Source organism: Tenrec ecaudatus, chromosome 1, assembly GCF_050624435.1.
Source record: "Tenrec ecaudatus isolate mTenEca1 chromosome 1, mTenEca1.hap1, whole genome shotgun sequence".
NCBI lineage: Eukaryota > Metazoa > Chordata > Mammalia > Afrosoricida > Tenrecidae > Tenrec > Tenrec ecaudatus.
In genome coordinates, this window is record NC_134530.1 from 190,099,249 (window position 1) to 190,114,009 (window position 14,761).

Genomic DNA, 14,761 nt, shown 5'->3' on the forward strand with positions numbered 1-14,761 from the left:
CTGCTCCTGCAAAGATTCAGGCGCATTGCAGGTTCCCACACCGAGTGGACCCACCCGCTCCCTTTTCACAAAAGGGGGCAGCTTTGGAGACCCCAGGGAGCAGCTCCATTCTTCCCTGCTGAGCTGCTGAGAGTGGACTCAGCAGCAATGGGTTTCATTTGGGATTTAGTTCGGGTTGGAGGCCTGACAGACACCGGGCTAAAGCGAAGTGTTGGCAAGCTGTAGGCTCTAGGGAGCCTCCGTTGCTTGACCCCTGCACAGGCCACAGGAGGCCCTCAAGCCTGGGATTGTGGCTCCTTTCCTTCACCTTCGCAGCCAGGACATCCCGTCTTTCCATCCCTCCTTCTGCCGTCACCTCTCTCTGCAACCGCAGCCAGGGAAGGTTCCCTGCGTGTCCACGCCACTTTGAACGAGGCTTTGGATGGCTCAAAGAATGTCCAACACTGTCCAAGACCTGGGATTGCAACTCTCCTTTTAAGGCAACGCGGCTCCTTCACGGATTTTGATATTGGAATGGAGTGTGTGTGTGTGTGTGTGAGTGTGTGTGGTGGGGGGCAACACAAACTACCTTGTCATTGACTGGGCGGGGGGAGACCAGGGGGAGGAGAAAAGAAGAAAGAAACAAAAGGCCAAATAAATAGAGGAGACTTCAAAACACTGTGGAAAGAGCTCCATTTCAGGCACTGGCCGGAGGTGGTGTGGGGCTGGCACTGAGATTGTCCGACAGCGGAGGGGAGGCTCTTGCTCAGTTTGGGGGCCAGCCTAAGGGAGGGTGGGCTTTGGCTTTTTTTCCTGCTAATCAGTAGAAGCTGTTCTCTGCTCAATATCTAGACTCCAGAGGTGAAGCGACCCTCTCTGATGGGCTCAGCTTACTACTCGGAGAAGGATCTCTAAGGAACAGCCCATAGGGCTCCATCACTCGGCCAGGGCCGATGGAAGGACCTGGGATGTGGGTTGGGCAGGACAGAGGGGCTGAGGTCAGGCGTAGTGCGCTCAGGCCTCACTGGAGGGTGGGAACGGACACTGGATTCAGAGTTTGGGGATCTTTGTTCTTTATACAGATTAACAATCTCTAAGCAGTAACTCCTAGGAAGGGGGATGAGAAGCCGACAGAGCGGTGGAAATAGGAAACACCGGGGGTCATGGAAAGGCCTTATTAAAGCCGTGTGGGTTGTGTCAATGAGTGTGTACGTGCGTGTGTGCACACCCACGTGTCTATCTGGGGGTACACAGGTCATTCTGTTTCCGCTGGAAAGAAGGAGGCATTCTGAGGGGCAGGGCCTCTGCAGACAGCAGCGTACAGCTCTGGTGAAACACCTGTTGCTTTTCCACAGCAGGCGTCTTCCTGTCTCATGAATTATCGCTCTACCGTCATCCTTCCGTGTTAAAGGCTAGTGATATTTTATATTCATCTCGTGAGGAATCTTCTTGGTATTGCCCTCTGTGTCTGAGATGCCAGAATATGAAACAAGAATATTATTTACCGAGGATCTTCACACTCATGAATTTAATTTAATTATGGTATTCTGAAAGTATATCTATAGAGGCCCTTGGGTACATTTTAAATGTAACATCAACAACAACAACAAACCCCACATTATTATGGCTTCTCTTCATAATTTCCAAAGTAGCTAAGTAAATTAATTTCCTGTTCTAATATTTTCTTGGAAATCAATCTCCCTTGCCTCCTCCACCTTCATTTATTGTTTTTGCTTCTTGTCTCTGTGACAGCTTTGCTGGTTGTCCCTGTCCTTGCAAACCGGTGGCAAATGCTGAGCCTCTCATCTCTGGTGATGGCCCTTCAGCCGCAGCAAAGGGAGGCAGAGAAGTACTTCTGTGAATCAGAGCCAGGAGCCAGGGTCAACCCACGTGCTGAGCGTGAACCTCTCACCTCGAGTCCTCTGTCTGGCAGCGGTGCCACGGGGTGTGTTGGGGCAGGAAATGACTGATTTTGTTGCCAACCTCAAAGACCCAGGCTGTGACCTCACACAGCCCGTGTTCTTTTAATAACCCATTAGAAATCTGTCATCCATGACTTTGTTTAAATCTTCTTGAAGCTACTTTTTACTTCCAGTGAACAGGACCTTCTTGTGTAATGAGTTCAATGCTTTCACAACCTGCCGTCTGAATCCTGTCACCTGAGTGAGCCAGAGCAAGCAACGACCCCATCCCACTCAGCGTATCCGTGTCTCAACCGGCTGCGGGTAGATATGAAGTCAGCCGGATCCAGTCGCCATCCCTTGGTTAGCGTTCCTTGTAGGTATGGTTCCCAGTTCGCTGTTTGTTCTTGTGTATGTGAATCTATAGGATAATTGCAGGAGTAGGTTTCACTTGGAAAATCACGGGAAGTAAAAATAGTGCCAAGGAATTTGGTGTGTGTTTGCATGTTTTGGTGTATTATAAATGGTCTAGAAAAAAGTAGGATTCAGGAAGGACACAGGAGTCCTGGCAGTGCAATGGATGAGCTCTTGGCTGCTAGGTGAAAGGTTGGAAGTTTGAAAGGCCTGGAAATCTGTTCCTGTGGAGATTACAACCTAAAGGGACCCCTGGTCTGTTCCATTGTAACCTGGTGTCGCTCAAAGGCTTTCAACAAGTGGGAAGTTACCCCACCTTGGGACTTCAGTGTGCATGCAGTACACAGACACCTTGGTCCTTCATCAGACACAAGGGGCGTTCATGAGCCAAGCCGTAACAAATAAGACCATCTGAAATCCAGTCCTTGCACTTATCACCCTCCTCCCCTTCACTGAAAGCTTCGTTCTGAAGAAACCGACATTAAGCTATTTGTTCCTGGAGAGCATCTTTGTTTTCGTGCCCCTAGCAGGTGGAGTGCTAGTCCTACTTCCATGTGGAACCAGTGAAAATGGGACCATATTTGTTCAAGAGACAGGAAGCCAGAATGAGAAGACAAGATCTTTGTGATGTGAGCAAGTTAAAGATGCTCAGAGGAGGAGAAAAGGGGAGAAGGCACACAGAGGTGTAGGGGATTCAAAACTGGCGGCAGAGCCGGAAGAGATGCATCCATAATTCCTACCCACCTCCCTACCAAGAGCCCCAGCTCTTCTCTGAAAGGACGGGAGCAGACGTGATCTCTAGCAGCCTGACCCACCAGAGGCCTTGCAATGAATATCTGTGGAAAGCATGAATGTGTAGGCGCCTAAACGACGGAGTAGAGTGGAGAGACGGTTTCTGTAAATGATCCAGGTTGCCCCCACGCAAAGCAGGAACGCCAAAACATCCACTGAGCAGGAAAAGGAGACAAAGTTGCCCAGCTTCACTCCTCTGCCTCCCCAAAACCTCCTGGGTAACTCTTCGTACTGGCGCCCTTCATCAATTTTCTTTCTAGTCTGAGTGTCACAAATGGTTATTGCTACATTTTCTTCTGGTACATTAACCTAGAGTTTTCCGCAACAGAGTGCATTTTAACTATTATTGGCCTAGGATTCCCTTCTTTTGTTTCAAAAGAACACACACACACACACACACACACACACACACACACACACACACACACCCATATGCAATACAGAATGCTGTAGGTAAAACATAAATACACATCTCCACCTTCTGGAACGTTAAATAAAATATTCGAGAAAATCAAACCTACCATTGATTTTTTTCAGTAATAACACACCGTGTGTCATCAGCTGGCAATCTGTCAGGCAGGTTTCAATTCAAGTGACAGTCTGCACATTCAAAACCCTTTCCATTAATTTTGTGAGAATCATTTAAAGAAGGATGGCGTCAGATCCCCGACTGAAATCAAGATGTATGGCATCTTCTGCTTTGCATTTATCTTGTCACTTTATAAGGAAAATGCGCTCATTTGTTTGGCACATTAAAAAAAATAAAAACCTCATGTTGCTTATCACTCCTGGTTCCATTATCCACAAGATAGTCACTTTCCCCTCCTCCTCCTCCTACTCACAGTTGCGCCATGATTTTATTAGTGTCCAGAAGGAGACTGTGTAGACAGTGATGATCAGAGAATAATGGAAATTAGAGATGGAAATGGCAGATTAGGTCTCCTTGTCTATTTCCGGAGGCTAATGTCCCTGTCAATCGGAGGCTCCCTGCTTTACCTTGTCTTGTTTTAAATGACACCAAGGCTGGGGCCTCCACCATTTCCCTTGAGGCTCTTGTCTACGGCCCAAGACTGTCTCTACACACAGCCAGAGGGGATGACAAAGGCTTGTGCAATTACCACGGCAAGTCAGGCCCATCCTCACACGATCCATCTACAAGGCAAGAGTTGGGGAGGCTTGAGCTATCAGCCACCAAATCCAATCACTGCAGAGAGCCAGCCTGGATCGTTCCGGGCAAAAAGTGAAATGATATTTTCCATCAGCAACAAATTTGGGGCCCAAGAGCTAGAGAAATGGTTAACTTCGCCCTTACAATATTCACCTTGTGAGAATCCCATTCAACTGAAATTCTCAATAAGATGATCACACACACAGATTCTAGCTCCCCACCAACTATGCAAACCTCTATTGTCAAGGGAGGGGGTGGGCTTTAGCCAACAAGTCTCTTGGCTTTTGAAAAACATAACAGGTCGGTTTTTAGGTACTGATCCTTCTACAAATACCTGTCTCTACATTTGCTAGACTTCTCTCCAATATATTCTCAAATGTAGTCAAAACCGAGCAACCTTTCATATTCACTAACAGAAAAAGTGCGTGGCATTTTGACTTTCGTAAGCTTTCTGACCCATGACTCGAATTTCCTTCCCCTAACTTCATTCTCGCCTGTCCTTATCCTTCCATTTCAACCCGTTCCAGAACATTTGCCCTCTTCTAACATCTGTGGATATCTATCATGTCCTGACTGAGTCATCAGCTGGCCAAGTTCTCAGAGTTGAGTTCTTCTATTCCTTAGTCATCAATCACTCCCTTGGGCTCTTCAATCATTTTTATTGCTCTTTTCCAAACTCTTACCCATTTGTCTCCATATTTATTGCTTCTAGCAATCCAGGGCTATAGTCAATAGTCCTGGCTGAATTTCACCAGAATCATACAGAAGGGGCTGATTACCCACCTCTGGGATATGATCTTTCCATGGATATAGCTAAAATTACATTGATTTGGGAGGAAAAACTAAAAGCCTGAAAATATTCCCACCTCATCAGGCTGCAAACAGATATCTAAATTGCAGTCCATTTAATCATTCCAGGAGGTCTTTTGCATTGATTTCTTTCTAGTTATTCCTCTTCCATTGATTGTTATTATTGGTTGGCAGTTATTGACTGATTTCTGCTCCTAACCCTGTGTCGGCTCAGCCAATGCAGAAGACAAGCTCTCGGCATCTGGAAAGTCGCTTTAAAAGAGCCACAGGGAAGGGCTTTATCCTGTTATAGCATATTCCAAGGGAGAATCGCAGGTTTCGTGGAGGAATGGTAATTGGGCATCAGGCAAAAGTCCTGTTTTACTCACTACAGAGTACTCTCTGTGTCTCTGCACTTCACCCCCGCTGACAGTCTTGGTGAAAACAAGTGTCTACTCATGTCAGTTTTGCAAAGCTCATCAAACTCTGCAAGAGCTACAGTGGGATCTGCGTGGTTCTGTGTGTCTCCAGCATGCTCCTCAGCTAAGCTCTGCCTGTGGAAGCCGTGAGGCTGGCAGTGGTGTGCAGCAGAACAGAGGGACAGCTTTCAGATCCCGGCTGGAGGCTGCGGGGCTTCGGCTCCGAGGCATCATCTCTTGCCTCGCAAATGGAGAAACCGATGAGACGGATGTCATTGGAATGGTATAAATATGGAAACGAACAATGACATTTTTACCCATCCGCTGTGCAGAATATAACCACCCGTAAGCTGTATTGCTGCCCATGCGGTTGCTCCACAGCATGGCTGTGTGAGACACGGGTGCTATCTTGGAAACCAGCTTCCTGGCCGTGACCTCACTTACCCCTGGTTTGTGCCCCATTCATTCCGAATGCAGAGGTGCTTGTGGACTGGGTCCTTCATGTAACCTTCGTAGCAGAGGCACTCTCCTTAGAAACAGGGGAAGAAAGAAGAAATATGAAATATGAATGGGTTGGTTAACATGCCTGTGTTTCAGAAAAGTAGGATGACATGGTGCGATTAAATGTTGCCACTGTTGGGGGCGCCAATCACAATACATCCCATTATATAATCCTAGCGTCATGCCCTCTTCACCATCCACCTGCATGAACGTACCCATTCATCCTCATTTTCAGTCAGATGGTACTATTGACTGGCTCTCATAGGAATCTCATATTTCCAAAGCACCAACTATGTGCGCTCTGTAGACAAAGGTCAAGAACTCTTTGAAGGAAGGGATGTTTTCTTTGCTTATCTTGATTTCCACAGGAAATGGTAAGGAACATTTCAGGCGATCAGGAAATGTTCAAAGGAGGGAATTCATCAACTATTTCTAACACTCCTGAAAAGTAGGAATTATTAGCTACTTTATGCTGATGGGGAAAACGAAGGCTTGCAAATTTTAACTGATTTGCCAAGCTCTGGTGGCATAGTGGTTACATGGCGGGCTAACCTCCAGGTCAGCAGCTCAAAACCGCTCATTGAGAGAAAGATAAGATCTTCTATTCCCATAACAAGTCAGTCTTAGAAGCCCACCTGGTCAGTTCTACCTCAAGGGTCCCCATGAGTCAGCATTGCTCAATGACAGGTGGGTATTTCTCAGTAGGAGCGTTAAGGTTTGAATCTGTGTCTGATTCCATGGGTCTGTTTTTGTTTGTTTGTTAACCACAGAACAACTACTATATTGAGAGGAGGCCACCTCTAATGACCATGTTTTTTGAAAGATATTTACCTATCTTTTATTGACTATGCAAAAACGTCCAGTTGTGTGCATCATAACACATTATGGGTGACAAGGCAAGGGATGGGAATTCCAGACCATTTCATTGTGCTGATGGGAAATTTGAACATAGACCACGAGGCAATCATTCAAATAAAATAAAAAAAGGAATACCACAAGGTTTGAAATCAGAAAAGGTGTGGGGCCACCTTATATCCGTTCAGCGTGTCGGCTGAGAAGTTTGCGTATCTGAGAAGCTAGAATACGTGAAGAGCATGGCATTCAAGCTTGGAGGAAGAATCACCCACACTCTGTGACATGTAGATGACACAGCCTTGCTGCCTTAAAGTGAGGAAGTCTTGAAGCACTTATGGATGAAGATCAAAGCTATAGTCTCCAATACAGATTACACCTCTGCATTAAAAAAAAAACCCACACATATTCTCATGACTGCATCAACAAGCAAGGTTGTAAATGAAGAAAATACGTATGTTCGCAAGGATTTCAGTTTACTTGGATCTATAATAATAAATGCCCGTGGAAGCAGTAGTCAAGAAATCAAAAAGATCTACTGCACTGGTAAAAGTTGTTGGAGAAAAAAATAGCTTTAAAGTGTTCAAAAACAAAAATGTCCCTTTGAGAACTAAGGCGTGCCCGGGACAGCCTTGGTGATTCTAACAGCACAAACTGCAAGTGAAAGCTGACCGATGGACAAGGAAGAACTCATGCATTGATTGGGATTACGGTGTTGTTGAAAAATAATGCCCTGTGGATTTCCAGAAAAACAAAAAAATCTGCCTTGCAAGAAGTAGAGCCACAGTGTTCCTTAGAAGCTGAGGCGGTAACACGTTGTTTCATGCATTTTGGTTTTTCTTTTTATTTTAACTTTTTATTGCGAATTGAGTTCACAGAGGTTGACAGAGCAGTTCATCAGTTTTATATTCAACCATTCGTACACCCTGGGGTTATTTTAACACAGGGCAGAGTTCCGGTCCAGACCTGAGTGATGACTAAAGTCCATAGTCTTGGGCTTTATCCCATCTCCAGTCAGGAAGCCGAGTCTCCTTTATGAACTTGGATTTTATTCCTTATTTTTCTCCCTCTCTATCCAGGCCCTCCTAATGTGATCCCTTTCCGAGCAGTTGGTAGTAGTAGCCGGGAACCATCTAGCTCTTCTGCTCTCCGGGTTGTGGAGAGTGACGTTTGCTTAGTCTGTTAGTTCATTGGGCTCTCTGCATATTTCGTTCGGTTTTCCTCACTCTTCTTTCCTCCAGGCAGGGATACACAAATAGTTGCAACTTTGATGTCTGCTCAAGAACCTTTAAGACCCAGTCACTATTCACCAAAGCAGGTTACAGAACATTGTCTTTGCGAGCAATATTAGGTCAATTGAGCTGGGATCACCCAGACTATGGTCTTAGAGAAACTCAAGTATTAGTTTTTAAGGGAAAACAACTAATTGTCTTGAAGTGACAAGTAGAATTATCTTGAGCTAAAAACACAATTCTGTGTTTGTTTCGGATATTAGAACACTTCATTATCACTGGTTACTCTTTCAACATTCCAAGAGGTTGATGAACCCTTTGTAATTGTGCCCCTAACTGTACATGTGTGTACATGCATTTTCCCAAGGCAGAATTCCATAACATTCATCTGATGTATAAATAAATCAGAGACTGACAAACAATTAAGAGTTACTGTTCTGCCTAATACTGACCTTGAAGAAAATGATGCTGTTTTCTAGACAAATCAGTTCTTATACTGAGAACGCTTCCACTAAAGCACTAGTTTTCTCTCTCACTGACTGGTTATTTCATTCTTAACTAGTGAAAGAACAAGATGTGGCTTCCTGAAATTTGTAAATCTGCCCAGAGGAGACAATGGATAGAGAGCTTCTCCATTGCCCGGAGGAAGAGAGGCTTAAAAGAATATAAAAATAGAATAGCAGCTCTGGGTGTGCTTTTCTTTTTTCCGAAGATAAAAACCCCATGAGAATCAAGAGAAGGAGCCTCAGAATTCAGGGAGAAAGGTTTGAGCCAGGGTCCGAGAAATGAGAATCTTCGCTCATCTCAAGACTGAACCATGAACCAGGTAACCCTCATTCCTTCCCCTGACACCTGCTCTGATGGATGGTGGTACGGAGTGTAATGAAGGTGAGTAGGTTCTTCATTTATATAGAGTGCACAGAGAGTATTAGATTAGGATTTGGTTTCCTGAATGGCAAAGGCAGGCTTCCACATGGGCTGGATTCACAATGAGCTCAAATTTACCGGCTTCAGTGCTGTTGAGCTATATTTGGAAAGGGTCGGGGAACTATGAGTCACATAGAAACCTAGCTTGAAATTAGGTAGCTGATAATAAGGCTGCGGAATAAAGACTGTACTTCCGATAGAAATAAGCATAAAGAGGGTCCACGTAAGGAGGTCAACGGAAGAAAGCACAAGGGGTCTGGCTTTATACATTTTTGGTTCCAACGAAAGCGTGGACTCAAGACTATAAGCTACACAAGGGGATGGGACAGGGTCCCTCCTGGAACCCCCGAACCTAAACTGGTTTTGCGAGCTGCCATCTAGTTGGCTCCCAACTCATGGAGACCCTAAGTACAATGAGATTAGACTACTGTGGTCCACTGGGTTTTCATTGACTGATCTCGGGAAGTCATTTGCCAGGTCTTTCTACCTAGGCTGACTCAGTGGGTGAGCACCACTTAAACCTAGTTAGCATCATAGCAACATGCTACAATGTCCTCTGAGGGGCAGGTGGTGCCTGTGCATCCAGCGCGTTGGCCAGTAGAATCCAGGTGTCTCAAGTGGAAGGGGAGCGTGCTCTCACTAAGCTGCCACTGCCCTTCACGTCCAGGGGCCGTTATTCGTTGCTCTTGAGTTGATCTCCACTCACAAGGGCCCCTGTGTCAGGAATGGAACTGCTCCATCGGATGCTCAAGGATGAAACCTTTGGGAAAGCTGATGTTTTGCCAGACCTGTGTTCCAAGATGCCCCTGCTAAGTTCAAACCCCCAACCTTTCAGCTAGCACTTAAAGATTTGTGCCTCCAAGGGGCTCCTCCTCATACAAACAAGCTTTCCATAAATACTTGTGAGACAAAAAAGTGATTAAGTAAAGGATTTACCCTGAATTCACACTGACTTCTGCAGACTGCGAAGTCTGTTACCACGTGCTTTGTATAGAATGCACCCACACAAATAGTGTGCACACCCACTCAAGGTGCATAGGAAACCAATGAGGAAGGGGCTTGCACAATTGCAAGAAACCATATAATGGACACATCCCTCTGCGTAAAAGTATGCTAATGCAAAAGATGTACTTCTCTTTCAGTGGAGGATATGCTCTTGGTTGTCCTTGGGGACATTTGCGCATGAGAGCAAAAACCAAAATAGAATCAACCAGGAAGTCTTCCCGAGAAGGCGGCAAGTCCATCGTTCTGACTCTTGGAATAGTCTCGGCTGGACATCTAGTCTAGAATTCAGGACTGACAAAGAAAGAAAGTCCTCTTCCACAGGTGGCGTCTAGTTACCCCCAGGCCCGTCAAAATAAATGCAGGCACGACTGAGTGCGAGCCGAGCCTGATTTTCCCAATGATGGCGATGCCTTCGGTTGTGGGGCGCATTTCCCTTTCTCTCATTAGCTCCTTGTGAAGCTTCCTTCATTCATTACCATGTGGGGACACGCTGCGGTTGGCAGACAAAGCTCCTCTCCACACGATGGCATGTGCAGCCCCAAGGCAGAGGAAAGCAGACATGGTAAAGTACATCAGGCTAGAGTTTGAGGATGTCCAATATTTTGCTGCTCAAAGTGGTTCTCCTTTCCAGAGCCCACCAGCTTCCTTCTTGTGTTTGCCTCCTCCAAACCGGCTTGGCCATCTACGTTGAAGGGAGTTAAGAATTGATGAGGAGAGTTGCTATGGCAACCAACTGTGAAAATTTGACTTTAAAGCGGGGTTTCATGCAAGCCCAGGCTCTGACTGTTAGCTGTGAATTTTAAAGACCCCACAAGGGTGTTGGATGCCCTCCTAAGCTAGAAGTGTTACAGTCGCTGCATCTGCTGTGACAGATGGCGGGGAACACATGACGCACCGACTCAGTGGTGATGTACGTAGGAATCCAACGGAGAGGCGTGCCGCAGCCACTGAGAAGTGCCCAGCCAGGAACGAGCGAGTCTGTAAGAGGCAATCCAATCACAGAAGCGGTCCCGTCACAAGCAGTCACACAAGGTCCTGGAGCAGAAGCAAGCCAAGAGGGGACCGGTGCAGGGCCTGACACTGCCTACGCTTCTCTCCGGCTTTGCACCCCGATGGCAAATGTTTCCGGTACTTTGTATCCTGGATCATCCCTCCATTACGTCCCATCCCATAGCTGAAGGCCTGAGGTGCTCATCTCATCCAAGGATGAATGAAAAGCCATCGGTCATGAAGCCAGGGCTCAGCAGGCCCGGCTGGGTCACCATTGGTTCCTCATGAGTTAAATGCAGTCCCAGCTCAAAAGCCCTGAGTCACCTCTGTCCTGTAAATTGCTCTTAACTCTTATTAAATGGAATTAGTATGATTTGACTAAAAAGGGGAAATCTTTGTAAGACATCTTGACTCAAGGAGTGTCTATTATCTGGTCTCCTTCCTCTGGGGAGACATCAGGCAAGAGGCTGGCTCAAAGCCAAGCAGTCCCACACAACTGTGGGCGGGGAGAACCCAGGAACAAAGCACAGCAAAAATACCCACCGGAGGGAAACAGTCTTCAGTGGAGGCAAACAAGTGAGTTTGGAAAGAGTGTGTAAACCAAGTGGCTGGGACAAAATGAGGGCTTAGCTATCCTGCCAAACTGGGTTCAAAAAACCAGGCAGAGCGTTGGAAAGACCACAGTGCACAATATGCAAGCAGGAGGAGGGCTGGGGTCCAGTCCTCCTTACCAGGTTTTCGAAAGTTCTACATGGTTGGTTCTGACCTATGGAAAGACCTAGGATTCAAATTTGGTAACGGGAAATGGCGATCAATGGCCAAGCCTGGTAGGGCATGTCCAAAAGAGCTATTGTGTGGATCATCCACGGCTCCAACGTGGCAGAACAAAGGCCAGGTATTGACTGGAGAGAGAAGTCACCAAGGCTGATAGTTGAGTAGCATGTTGCCATCAGAAACCCAACAACAAACACAAAAACAAACTGCCACAACAAAAGCCTTTAGAAACCACAGGAAAATGAACTTCTGGACTTCAAGAAAAAGATCTTGTCAAGGAAGGAGAGATAGTGTCACGGGTCAAGCTGCACGCAACAGTAGATGGGAGTGGCTGGCAGCTCTCAAGGGCGAGTTGACATTGACCAGGTAGGCTCAAAGTCAAGCCAGGAAATCTGTGGGCCTTGAGGGTCACAGTAACTGCTAACATTTGCTAGGGGCACTTTTATGGAGTACCCAAGATCCCACCGAACTTCCCTCTTCTGTACTCCTCCCACAAACCAGTTTGGCTATCTACATGGAAGGGAATGAAGAGTTGATGCAGAGTTGCTATGACAACCAGCTGCTAAATCTTGACTTCAAAGAGAAGTTTCGTGCAAGCCGGCCGTGCAATTTATAGAGTCTTGTGATAACACAGCCAGTGCAAATGATTAATTTGATCATCTGCTGCCCAAGAGACTGGAGGTTTGAGTCCACCCAGAGGCACCATGGGAGAAAGGCTTGGTGTTCTGTTTCAAAAAACACCAGCCATTGGAACCGTGTGATACAGTTCTACTCTGACACACATGCATCACCATGGCCAAAATCAATGGTTACTGGCTCACTCACTGACATTGGGTCAGTTCAACACATGGTGAGCCTGTAAGACAGAGTGGTATTCCCCTGTGGTTTTCAGAGGCCACAACTCACGATGGGAGTAAAAAAACCTCATCTTTAGCCCCAGGAGGGAAGGTGATTTTGAGTTTCTGGTCTTGTGGTTAGCAGGCCAAAGAGTTACCACTCGTTAATTCACGGTAATCTCCCTGTTTTAAGGTCAGTTGACTAGCAACCTTCATTCCATTGGAAAGCTTGATTCGCCTTTGCTGTGTAAGATAGCATAATCAGAGGTTCGGATAATCAGGGCATGGGCGGCTTTGGGGTATCATTATATTGCTTACCGCACCGGATACTCAACAGCACTGTGCAAATGATGGATCGACACTTGCTTAGCTTTGGGGGCATGCCTGTGAAGAGCTCCAGGCACCGGAGGCTGCTCCTTTTCAGGGACTGAACATCTGTGAGTATGTGTGTGTGCGAAAGTATACACGTGCACTTGCGCAGTTCCACATATCCATATGGGCAGACCCCTCAGCATGGCTGGGAAAGCACATGTCCCAGCACCATGACATTTCCAAGTGAGCTAGCTGGAGGGATGCAAAAATAACGTTGACTTGACTTCCAGCCAATTCCCACACTCAGCTCTGTGGAGAGACACTCGGGGACGGCGTGTGGGAGGCAATCAGGTTTCTTACTGAGGAGCGTGTGGGATGACCATATCATCCCATGTGCAGAAAGAAGCCGAACAGGGGGGCTTCCCAACTCCAGCATTAATTAAAATAAAAGTCTTTGCAGCCTCCTTTCTGAGATGCTATCCAAATGGGAGTTGTTGCACCTTCATCCTGCTGTGGAGACTGGGTTCTTATTTCTAGTCTCCTTCCATGGGCTTCTGATTGGAAATGCATCAGTTGTCAAGGATACGGGGAAGCCACTGGAAGGGGATGGGCTTCCCAAAGTCATTTTCAGGTAGTATTAGAAATTAGACATCTGGAGGGGACTAAGGTGCTAATGGGAGCTCTTCGGTCTCTGGCACGGTAAGCAGAGACACTAAGTAGATGGTGCTTGCTTAAATCGTCTTTGAATGGCACATGTGTTGGATCTGACATGTCTGGGGAAAGTAAGCAACCCTTTGTAATCCCACCTCTGCTCTGACTTCACGATGGAAAAAAGCAGCCTCTGCCTTCCACAGCTGTGAGGCTTAGAGCAAGTCGTGTAACATTTTCCAGCATGCAAACATAGAGTGAAAATAAGGAGCCTGCTTCAGCTAGCTAAACGGTTTACATGTGGCTGCTGACCTGAAGGCTGATAGTTTCCAGCAGAGGTACCATGGAAGAAAGGCCTGGCCATCGCTTTAGTTAAGATTATGATGATAACATTTTCGATGGCATCATAATCTCAACAAAAGCAGATGACCAGGCCTTTCTTCCATGGTACCTCTGCTGGAAGCTACCAGCCCTGGGGGTGGGGGGGAAGGAGGGGATCATATCATTGTGAATGAGGGGAGCGTGTGATGGAGACCCAATGCCCATCTGCAGACAACTGGACATCCCTTGCAGAGGGGTAGTGAGGAGGAGATGAGTCACTCGGGGTTCAGGGTAGCAATAACGAAACTCACAACCTTCCTCTAGTTCTTAAACACTTCCTTCCCCCAACTATCATGATCCCAATTCGACCTTGCAAACCTGGTTAGACCAGAGGATGCACAGCGGTACAGATGGGAACTGGAAGCACAGGGACTCAAGGACAGATGAACCCCTCAGGACTAGTGGTGAGAGTGACGATACTGGGAGGGAAGGGGACGTAGAAAGGGGGAACCGATCACAAGGATCTACATATAACCTCCTCCCTGGGGGATGGGCAACAAAAAAGTGGGTAAAGGGAGATGCTGGGCAGTGTAAGATATGGCAAAATAATAATTTATAAATTATCAAGGGTTCATGAGGGAGGGGGAGGAGAAAAAGGAAAATGAGCTGATTCTAGGAACCCAAGCTGAAAGCGAGTTTTGAGAATGAGGGCAACGAATGAATAAGTGTGCTTTACACAATTGATGTATGTGTGGATTGTGATAAGAGTTGTATGAGCCCCAATAAAATGATTTTAAAAAAGATTACGAAGAAGAAAACTCTACGAAGCAGTTCTGCTCTGGAGCATGCAGGGTAGGCATAAGTCAGGATCGATGGTGATGGATTCCTTCTTTGCTTTGGT

The 14,761-nt window shown here is 46.5% G+C and overlaps 1 protein-coding gene across 1 annotated transcript in view; it reads right to left on the minus strand.

Annotated features, from left to right (window-relative positions):
* The window catches only part of ASTN1 (astrotactin 1), a 316,698-nt gene that overhangs the window by 113,165 nt on the left and 188,772 nt on the right, over positions 1–14,761 (minus strand). The window contains exon 8 of the mRNA XM_075541277.1: positions 5,907–5,991. Coding sequence (XP_075397392.1) covers positions 5,907–5,991 — 85 coding nt within the window. The remainder of the gene's footprint in view (positions 1–5,906; positions 5,992–14,761) is intronic.